Genomic DNA, 11818 nt, shown 5'->3' with positions numbered 1-11818 from the left:
AGGCAACGGTATATAGTTTGTCTATAGAAAGAACTCCCCTCACTACGAAGTTTAAGGCCGTCTGCTGCTATCGAAACCAGAAACAGCGCATTTCAAAGAGGGGAGGGCAATTCCACGAAAGTGTCAACTTTTAAGTGAATTTTTTTTTTATGAATTGCATATTTTAATTTCAAAAATATGTTCAAAAATAGCCAAAGTCTACATATTACTGCTTCATTTCTGATAATTTTAAATTTTTTGAATCTGGTGGCATTCTAAAGTAATCACATGGCTGACAAGTGAATTGTCCACATTTGTGTTCAAATTGTTTTCTTGAAAAATACTTATAAAATAAAAGAAATGCATCTTTCTTTTGCAATATTTTGATAAAAATATGCATATAGTAGAAAATTTAAACATTTAGAACATAGTCTTTAAGTCATTTTAAGTTTAATGTATAAAATAAAAATAAATTTTTTTTGTGTCATTCCGTCACATGTTTTAATCTCTTTTTCAGATAGCAACTGCATTTCAAAATGAAAATGCGTATATTTTAGAATATAAAGCAGATATGGCATAGGAATCAATGAAAAAATTATGAAATTTTATGTATTTGTTTATCAACTTCCAATAATTAGTGTGACGGAATGACACATCTTCGGCGATAGAATGACAAAACGAGTCCTTGAGAAGCTTTTTCAAAAACTAGGGAATTATTTCTTTTTCAATTAAAGTAAAAGCTAAAACAGCTGATGAAAGACAGATAGAATGTTAACAGGGAACAAGATCCCCATGATATGATAAAAAAGCAGAGAAAGAAAGGCAGATAAGAAAGCTTCCGTGACAAAAGCTGAACTTAAAAAACTCAGAAGTGCAAACGCTGTTGTGCAGAGATTGTGTAAACAAAGAAAAATCAAATTCTACCAATCTCTTCACATACAAATAATTTAAATTCCCTATACAAATCCTGGCAGAGTCTTGGTAAAGCCATAAAAAAAATTGCACACTCACCATAAAAAAAATTGTTCACTCCCAAAATCACCAATAGAGGTTAAAAAAAATTTATTCAGTCTTTATATGAGAAGTATTTAACATCAAACTCAAAAGAAAACTAATTCAAGTGAGAAAAGTAATGTTGATGGGCTGTTTAATTTGGTTGAAATATTTTACTGTGAAGATGATGTTAGTTACAAGCCCCCAAGTATGAAGGACTCAGTCAAAATACAAACTCTGACTGAGTAACGAAGAGTGCAGATGCAATATATGATTATGCTTAAAGTGTGCCTTATCTCATTTTTGTTCTTATTCTCAATTTTGTTAAGTGTATTTCATTAATACCTCTCAACACATGAACCTGTAAATACCATGTAAATGTGATCGAGTTTGTTCTAAAAGGCCAAACAAGATATTATCTGCTTTAAAACGGCACATTATGAAATCATAAAATTCTTTCGCATATTATATACAAAGTCGAAGCAAGAAGTTTTGTTTTTGTCCAGCTATTCCATTTAAGAGACTTCAGCTAGACACTTGTTACAGCAGCATCACCAGGGACAAGAGACGTGCACTAGACGTTCATGTAGTTGAGAAGTGAATCATCAAAATTGGAATGCTTTCTAATTTTAACCAAAACCAAGTGTATGATTTGAAAAGCCTCTGTAGTGAAGAGGAAAGGATGACTGCGGTCGGCTCTTTAATCATTGTTCCATACTGCGAAAAAACAAAGGAACATTTATATGTGGCGCAAATTACTTTGATAAACAAATACGATTTAGCTGTTAAAGTACTAAAAAGAAGAGGGAACAAAAATTGATTTACATGCAAAAATTTCCTGAGAGCGAAGATAAGATGTGGCATTAGTAAGTTAGTAATAAAACCTCTTCAGAGACAACTTAATTTTCAAATTGTTGAAATTCTTACTAATTCTTACATAAATATAAATTCTGCTTATCTGTTACATTCTGCTTATCATTTGCATATTAATAAAACATTTTTTAAATAAAGACTTTCTTCCACTAAACTTTTTGTCATTCCGTCACAGCAAATAGATGTTAATAACTGCTAGCCAACCTGAGGTAAATTTTCCAAATTCACATTTTACATTGCTTACACATTATACTAAAAGTAAAAAATAGTTCAGAAAAATAAAAGCTGCAAAATTCACAGAAACTACCAGTTCTAAACGGCATGCCAAAAGTTGGTTGCCAAAATGTCATTCCGTCACACAAATAAAAAGTTCATAAAATTAAAAAGAAAAAAAATTTTAAATCCTTTTTTTTTAGTTTATGAATCGCATTTTGCTAATAATAATGATATGCATGAGAAAAAAAACAATGTTCATTTGAAATTAGATGCATAGAAACTTCAATTAATTGTTATTTTGCAAGTCAAAATGTCATTCCGTCACATATGGAGCTTCTCTCTCTCCTCTCATTCCCCCCTTTCTCTCGCCAACCCGTCTTAAATAACGATCTATTTGAAATAGTTAAACCTCGTAACCATAGCTCCAGACGAATGTCTAGGGGAGTTCTTTACATAGACAAACTATGCATGAGGCAAAATCTGTGCAAAGCAAAACTAAATGGATGGGAGGAGGCAAGAAGCCTGGACAAGGATGTCTGAAAATAAAGACTTCAGGCCTTAGTTGCCAGCTGGCGCGAAGAGAATTGGTAGGTAATTATATCTAAAGCTATACGATTTCTCGGAGGGGGGGGAATTTATTAAATAATTGCAGGAGCCGTGATGGCTAAACAGATAGAGCGCGCGCCTTCCAAGGAGGTGAACCGGGTTCGAATCGCAGCGATGGCTAGTCGATACAAATTCCGCATACGGCTTGCACCGACCACAGTGCTGACGTGAAATATCCTCAGTGGTAGTCAGATCATGGATTAGTGTCCCCTTGCCGTCAGGCTAACCGTTGGAGGTTTTCCTCTTCATGTAAAGCAAATGTGGGTTAGTTCCATCAAAAAGTCCTTCACGGAGGCAAATTTCTCCCAATACTTGATCCAGAGGCAGGGATAGCGTGGTTGGTAGGTTACAGGGCTCATGTCCAAGAGCTCGTTCCCATAACTTCTCTGGGGGTACTGATCCAAGAGTTTCCTTGTCTTCTGGATTGGTTCAGAATTACAAGGCTACGGAGTTGAACATCAGTAGTCGTAAAACCAAAATTGGGTCGGCTGTTCAACGACGGATATAAAATACTTGATCCAGGAGTTCCCTTGTCTTCTGGATTGGGTTCAAAATTACAAGGCTATGGAGGTGAACATCAGTAGTCGTAAACTCAAAAAATTGGGTCTGCTGTTCAACCACCGTAATAAAATTAAATAAATGATCGCCGATTGGAATTGAAATATGTTTTTAGAGATTTCTTATTTTCAAAGAATGATGTTTATAATTTCAGATGCTCGATTGCTTTTTGCATTACAATATTCCGACAAACGAAATATCCCCCCCCCACACACTTTTGCTTGAATAAGATAAAACTTTTGTGCGGAAAGACTCTCTATCTGATCACGTGAGAAGATGAATGTGTTTGTTTCTCCAAAAATGTGTAATCGTCAAATCTAGAATTAAATGCAGTTCGTCATCGATTTCGAATGATTTTCGTTTATTTAAAAGTTATGTAAATATTTGGGGGAGGTGGGAGTTATTACTCAGTTGTGCTCACGGCCGGATTATCCTATAGGCACACTAGGCACGTGCCTAGGGCCTACGAAATTCAGGGGCCTACGAAAAACTTGGGAGAAAAAAATTTATTGACCAAAATAATTTAGCTTTAAAAACAACAAGTGTATTTTGCACAAAATTATGAAGATACAAATAAAAATATAATATTTTTCGGTAATAAATTATTTTGCAGAATCTTATGATCTAATATATTACTTTTTTGCGATTTTTGGATTCAACGAAATCTTGTATTATGCTGTCGAATTCCAAACTACGCAAAATGTCGTATTCAATAGACATAAGTGCGAGAGATGCCAAACGATCTTGATTCATTGTTGAACGCAAATAATTTTTTATAAATTTTAATCTGGAGAAAGATCTTTCTCCTTCTGCATTTGATCCAAGAATCGACAAATATATTCTTAATGCAATGTGAACGTTAGGAAAAGTATTCACAAGTTTATCTTTAATTTGAGCCTTCAACATTTCTTGTGCAGATTTATGCTCATACAAATTTGAAAATAGTAAAAATTCATCTACAAAGTTTTCCTCTAAATCGGAAGAGTAAATTTTCACCAAAAATGGTATTATCGATATCAACTGCAATATCGGCAGTATGTCGATATTGCAGATAAAGTTAGATAAACAAATTCGTAAATTAAAACTCATATTAATAAAAATGTAAAAAAAAAATATGCAAGAAAATTTTAGCGGGGAAAGAGGGGAGGAATGGGGGGGGGCAAAAACGGCTATGCCTAGGGCCTACGAAAGGTATAATCCGGCTCTGTGCCTAGGGCCTACGAAAGGTATAATCCGGCCCTGGTGCTACACTAACTACACATGCTAAGATGACTGAATATTTGGATATTGAAGAGAATAATGATTATTGCTTTGTTCAGTGAATCCAATATAATCTCTAAAAACAATCAACATTATTAAAAATGAATAAATCAACATTACTAGAATGTTGCTGCCAAGGGCGCTGGCAGAATAATATAAAAGGGGGTGCAACCCTCTAACAAACAATCCCCCCCCCAAAAAAAGAAAGAATTTTTTTTTTTTTTTTTAAATATTCTATTTTTACATTTTGTTTTGTTATTACATATACTTTCATCAGTTAATTTTTTTCAAGATACATTTCTTCATTGTTGACAAGATATTTAAAAAAAAAAAAGTACGAATTTCTTGTACTTGCAAATTTTGCCACGAGAAACTGTATTGATGGCGCTGGCATAGCTACTGACTTTGAAACATAAATAACCACAAACAGTAGTTTCGTATACTAACGTGTTTGTGCACGCTTAACATTGGTATTTATTGTGTTGATGAAGTTTTACAGTTGTGAGAAGTCAGTTTGTGTTAAACACCTTTGTTACCTAAATAACTAATAAAAAATATAATATTATTTATATTTTATCAAATGAAATTTAAAAATATAGTGTAGATATCTGCCAAGTTTGTGCATGCTCAGTGTGCATAAGAAAAGAATCAAAGATGACTCAGAATTCATAGAGAAAGTTATAAACAGATTTGGACAGCAAACAAGACGATTACAATTCTTGTTTGATTAAACAATTTTTTAATTGTTATGTATCAACAGTAACTTAATTATTTGTTTTCGAATAAAAATATTTTTAATAAAAATTTTTTATAATAAAATTATTTTTTTGTATCTCTTTAATTGTTAGAAAAAAAAAAGCCAGGGGGTTGCAAGTGCACCCCGCTGCCGGCACCCTTGGTTGCTGCTGACATGAATGCTGTATCAGAAAATCTTCGCCGAATGAAACAATATGAAAATTTATAAGGGAATGTTAAAGAATATTTTAAGAGCAAAATATTAATGATGCGGTAATTACTTTTTGAAATACCTTAAATCAAAGTTGAAGATATCTTTTTTTTTATACCGAGTAATTCAGTTTAGCGATATCTCTTAACAAGAGAATTAAGAATTTTTTTCAAACACGTTCTCTTGACTGCAACAAATTTAAAAATCTGTAAATGAGTCAACTAATCTAACTATGCTTAAATTTCGAATTAGTAATGGAGTAAATATATTATATTGATAGTTTTTCAATGAAAAGAAGAAGAAAAAAACTAATCGCAGAGATTTTATAATTTTTAAAGTAGATAATAAAATAAATTATTTAACTTTTTTGAAATTTAGAATTAGTTTCTCAGTTATTAAATTTAAAAATTTGGGTGCCCTTAAAAAAACCCCGAATAGTTAAAAAAAACTACGCATTCTACCAGTCTTACAAAATCAATGTCAAAAATTCTCCTTTCATTAAAAAAAAAGATCGAAAAATTTTAAAATTATTTGAATTGATGCTAATATTTATAATAATAATGATGCTAGTTCTTTAATTTATTTTTTGTCTTCAACTAGCACACCTTCTACTCCATTCTAGTTCATACGACGAATCTCAGTACCTGTTTCATATTTAAATCGTTTCTCGATTTCGTCTTTCGAAAATGTAAACAAAAGTTTAAAAGTTATGACAATAATTAAGTGATAATATTTAACTTCTCCCTCAGGTCAGGTTTGGTACAATAACCAAACTTTTGAATAAGTTTTTAATGGAAAAAAAATGCTCATTAAATAAAAAAATATTTAAAAAAATTCTCGAAATGAAAAAAAAGAACAAAAAAAAAAATTAAGGTTCAGAGTTGACAGGTACTTCATTTCAAACTTGGGATGTTTTTATAGTGCTAATATTTTATAATTCCTTTTTCAAGTAGTAGCAATAATCAAGCTTACAAAATAATTAGCATAAGTAATTTTTTTAATGGAACAAATATGACAGTTACAAAATATTGAATATTAAAAAAAAATCATAAAGTTTCTCAGAGTAAATTTCGACAATTCTCAAAGAAAGTTTGACAAAAAAAAATATAAATCGGAATGATTGTGCTCGCGAAGTGATCATGTTGACAAAATAATTTTACCAGCAATGGGAGCTGTCAGTTGGAATGATCGCCTCTGATGCGAACACTGCTCCTTAATACATATTTTTAGATTCTTTTAAAAAAATGAAAGATAAAAACTACGCACATTAGGGGTCACAGATTAATATTTAAGTCAGAAATAAAAGAACTTTCTTATTGTGACCAATTACTATTGAGGATAATGGAGGGATTAAAGTCATCAAAAAACAATTCACGAGGATTGTTTTTTAAGTAAGGGCCGTTTCGTTGCGTACACTAATAGGTGACGCGTGCGTCTCAGAGAGTGCTTGCGTCGTGTCCCGGCATTCCTCGGGATTAACTGTGCTCAGTTGCAGCAGTGTAGATAAACTGTACGGTCAGTTCTGTGTCTTTAAAATGTTCAAATTTAACAAATCGCTCACCACGCACGAAATAAGGTGAGTGATGCGTTTTTAGATGCCAAAAACCTGTCAACTGCATACATTCACAGACAGATTTGTAAAGTATCAAAATTCCCTACCATGCTGACGGAGAATTTTGATACTCTCTGACAGTGACTTTCTACGCAGTTCAGACCCGAACTTTTTTGGATTCTTTTGGTTGGGAAGTTTTGGACACCCTTCCCTACAGTCCAGACCTTGCGCTGAGGGATTTTCATCTTTTCCGATATTTCAAACATCCTTTTGGCGGCAATCACTACAACGATGTCGAACACGTGAAAACGACCGTGACCTCATGGTTAACGGAGCAGGTGGCAAGTTAGTATGAAGAGGGTATTCTAAATCTAGTTGCAAAGTATGATAAGTGATTAAACGAACTTGGCAACTATGCTTAAAAAAATGAGAAACGTATGTAGAATCTGAAAATAAATTTGCTTCTCGAAAATTCTCCTTCATTTGGTTTTTATTTTCAAACGGCCCTTATTTAAAAAAAATAACCCTCATATTTGCCTAAACGGGCTAGAAAACATCTTTCACACAAGAACCACCTTTCTCAACTTTTTCCTTGTTTTCATTATGGATGCTATTTTTCAATTTTCCTTAAGAACTGAATTTCAAAAATATGTTGAAAAACATACTGTAAAAGTCCGTTATAGCAACAACTCCTAATGACAGATGAAATTGTCGTTATAAGAATTAACCGCTCACCTTACCAATTTTTTTGAAGAAAAAAAAAAGCAAAAAATCAACATATCTTTTTAATTTTGTTAGTAAATACAAGGAACTAAAACAAAACATAATAAACCAGTTTCAAGTTGAAAAATTAATTTTTTAATGCGTAAAAAACATTTAATTTACCATCAGTATACTATCCCGAGTAATCTCGGGCAAATTAAAAAAAAGTGACATACTAGTCTTCGGATGATAGTTTTTAATATAAGGGACAACACAAAATGATACTTTTCTAACTCCAGTGAAAAGATTCGCCATTTTTTTTACTCTTTTTATTTTTATTAAATTATTTTACTTAATGTAAATTCGGTTACATCATATATACAATCGCATTAATCACGTGTGCAGTCTCACAATCCAACAGCGAAACTCCCAAACAAAACGTGGCAAACTTCCAATACAATAGATTATTCTTTTTGCTTCCGTCCGAGTAAAAACGTAATGAAACAAAACGCACTGACAAATTCTGCCATGGATAATGAATATTTGTAATACATATACATACCCGAGTTAACTTAGGATAATTAGGGAAGCGGTTAAATAGATTAAAAGATGAAGCAAAAACACTATGTCCTCTTCCACCTTTGATTTTGAACCATTATTTTGATTTAAAATATTTATTTAATAGAGACGGTTTTTGTTAACAAATTGTGGACCATTATGGGAGTTTTTTTAAAATGCAACAGAAAAAGAAACTGCAATGGATTGGTAAAATTAAATATTAATTTCTAGAGTAAACTGTTAAAAGGGGAAATAAGGAAGAAAGATAGATACATGATCAACAAAAGAAACATTTTCTTGAAAGAATACAACATCATCATATTTGGCTAGACAGCCCAGGGTGGGCCAGTGCCTTCCTTTGAATTCGAATCCACTTCTCTCTACTTTTGACACTTGTTCGCCAGTTTTTCTCCTTTAGAGTAAGGAAATCAGTCTCAACTAAATCTAGCCATCTCAGCCTGGGTCTACCTCTTTTCCTGTTCGTTAGGGGTTTGTGTAATAGGATTTTCTTTAAATTTGAGTCATCATTCCTTCTGAAAATGTGAGCTGCCCAGTTCATTCGATTTATTTTAATGAATTTCACAATATCTGGCTCTCTGTAGATTTTATACAGTTCAGTATTATATCGTCTTCTCCAGGAATTATTTATTTTTATCCCACCAAGGATGGCCCTCAAAACTTTTCTCTCAAAAATAGCAATTTTATTTTCACCAGCTAGAGTTAGGTTCCAGGTCTCAGAGCTATAGGTAAGTATTGGCCTAATTAATGTTTTATAGAGTAAAAGTTTTGTATTTTTTGATAAAAGAGATGATTTGAAAAAACGTTTTAAACCATAAAAAGCCTTATTTGAACAAATTAGACGACTCCGAATCTCATTGTCTATGTTATTGTCGGCAGTAACAATTGAACCAAGGTAAGTAAAATTCTGAACAGTCTGGAACCTGTGGGAACCAATCTCCAGATAGGATTCACTAGAATTTAATTTAGCAAGTACAGGCATGTATTTGGTCTTATCGGTATTGATGATTAGTCCCATATCCCTAGCAGCAAGCTCCAAAGAAAGGAAAGCTTCTTTTAATGCAGGAACAGTTCGTGCAATGATGTCTAAATCATCCGCATACGCCAATATTTGAATAGATTTTGAAAATATGTTGCCTCTGATATTGATTTCAGCATCTCTTATAACTTTTTCTAGAGCAACATTAAAAAGAAGACAGGATAAGGAGTCTCCCTGTCTGACTCCATTGTTTACTTTAATTTCTTCAGATAAAGATCCCAAAAGTTTGACTCTGCATACGGTGTTTGACATGCTTGCTTCTACAAGTCTAATTAGTTTTGGTGGTACTTGAAATTCAACCAGGGCTTCATACAAGCGATTTCTATTAATACTGTCAAAGGCTTCTTTGAAATCAATAAAGAGATGATGTGTGGTAATACCAAATTCCCTGGTCTTCTCTAAAATTTGTCTAAGTGCAAATATTTGATCTTTAGTAGATTTTCCCTTGCGAAAACCACATTGGTAGTTTCCAATTTGAGGGTCTATATATTGTATAAGTCTCTCAAATAAAATGTTTGACAAGATTTTGTAGGTAGTAGAAAGCAAACTTATACCTCTGTAGTTAGAACAAACCATGGTATCACCTTTTTTATATATTGGGCACATAATGGCAGTGTTCCAGTCAGAAGGTAAAATTTCAGCATTCCAAATATCAGTAATAAGATTATAAATTAGTTTTAGAAATACTGGACCATGACATTTTAACAGCTCAGCTGCTATCCTGTCGTGCCCAGTTGCTTTGCTGTTTTTTAACTTTTTAATAGCAATATAAATCTCGCCCAGTTCAGGTGGAGGTATATCTTCATTATTCTGATTTTCAAAAACGCTCCCAGAGCAATAGGATTGATCATGTTTACTGAACATTTCTTGGAAATGTTCACTCCATCTGCTGAGTACAGCCTGTTTGTCTGTCAAAATCAAACCATCTTTACTTTTGCAGAGGTTAGATGTTTGTTTAAAGTCCATTCGACTTCTATTAATTCGTCTGTAGAAAGCTCGGCTTTCATTTATTGTCTTCAGGGACTCAATACCTCTTAGGTTTTCCTCTTCAAAAGCTTTTTTCTTGCTCTTATGGATTCGCTTTTCCTCTCTCCTTAATTGTCTATATTCATCAGCATTAAATCTTGTATTCTTTTGAATCATTTTCTTATAAGCAATGTTTTTAGTATTGGATGCTGCAGCACACTCATCATCAAACCAATCTTTATTTGAATTCTTTTCCTTCTTGCCAATAATGTTGTCAGCAGCATTAAAAATTTTTTCCTTCAACTGTAGCCATTTTGACTCAACAGAATCATTCTCCCAGTGCATGTTAGTGAGAGCAGCTTCAACATCATTGATATATTTCGTTTTTATATCATTTACTTTAAGTTTATCACAGTTGAACTCCTTCAGAACTGTACCTTTTTTATTTTTAACCACGGATATTCTTTCTCGCACTTTTGCAATTACCAAAAAATGATCTGAATCAACATTGGCACCTCTGTAAGTCCGAACATCTAATAAATTAGAATAATGTCTAGCTTCAATAAGTACATGATCTATCTGATTAGCAAATGATCCATCTGGTGCTCTCCAAGTAGCTTTGTGAATCTTTTTATGGGGAAAGCAAGTACTCCCAATGATCAAATTATGGGAGGCGGCAAAATCAATTAACTTTAAGCCATTATCATTCGTAATATCATGCAGACTGTGTCGACCTATAACTGAATGAAATTCAGATTCCTTTCCCACCTTAGCATTAAGATCTCCAATAATTAGTTTTCTATCATGCCGTGGACAGTCATTAAAAATCTTGTCTAGTTCCTCATAAAAGGTTTCTTTTTCATCATCTGACTTGTCTTCAGTGGGTGCATGAGCACAAATTATACTATAGTGGAAAAACTGTCCTCTGATCCTAATCGCACAGAGTCTAGGAGAAACAGCAATGAAGTTCATAACCAGATGCTTAATACGTTTATTAACAATGAACCCTGTTCCTTCCTTGTGATGATCAGGGTGACAGCTAAAAAAGACCGTGTGGTTTCTCTTATTAATCACTCCATTTCCAGTCCATCTAATCTCTTGAATTGCAGTTAGATCAATCTTGTATTCATCCAATTGTTGCAAAAGCATTTGTAATGCTTTAGTTCTATATAAAGATAAAACGTTCCATGTCCCAAATTTCATTTCCAAAAGGCGTTTTCCAAGTCGTCTCCGTAAGATCAGCCGTGGATTCTCTTCTTTAGACTTCGTAACAATTTGTTTTTATAGGATGGGGTTGTTAGCCCCATGCCCAACCCCCAACCTGGAGGACCAGGGTGTTCCTCTTGGTCTGGTGTCTCCCCTCCGACCTCTCCGACCTGTCCTACTACTAAAGAATATAAGATCATAAAATTTCTTTTTCTAGTAAGGAAGAAGATAACTTAACAATTGGTCACAGAAACAGGTTTTCTATAGAAACATAAAGGGTTAAGATTTCAAGAAGGAAATATGGCAAAATGATATTGATTTTTCTATTTTTTGAATTGATAACAGA

At 33.1% G+C, this 11818-nt stretch overlaps 1 protein-coding gene across 1 annotated transcript; it reads right to left on the bottom strand.

Moving 5' to 3' along the window:
* Positions 1-7241: 7241 nt before the first annotated feature.
* On the bottom strand, positions 7242-11415 carry LOC147802120 (uncharacterized). The gene is made up of 2 exons (XM_087153722.1): positions 9238-11415; positions 7242-7400 (listed from the first exon to the last, which is right to left on the bottom strand). Exons 1-2 carry the CDS (start codon positions 11413-11415, stop codon positions 7242-7244), a joined length of 2337 nt encoding a protein of 778 aa, XP_087009848.1.
* Between the last annotated feature and the right edge of the window lie 403 nt (positions 11416-11818).

This window comes from Parasteatoda tepidariorum, chromosome 10, assembly GCF_982258835.1.
Source record: "Parasteatoda tepidariorum strain Cologne lab strain chromosome 10, Ptep-v5.0, whole genome shotgun sequence".
Taxonomy (NCBI): Eukaryota; Metazoa; Arthropoda; class Arachnida; order Araneae; family Theridiidae; genus Parasteatoda; species Parasteatoda tepidariorum.
Note: the sequence above shows the minus strand (reverse complement) of the source record. Positions and strands in the feature narration are given on the sequence as shown.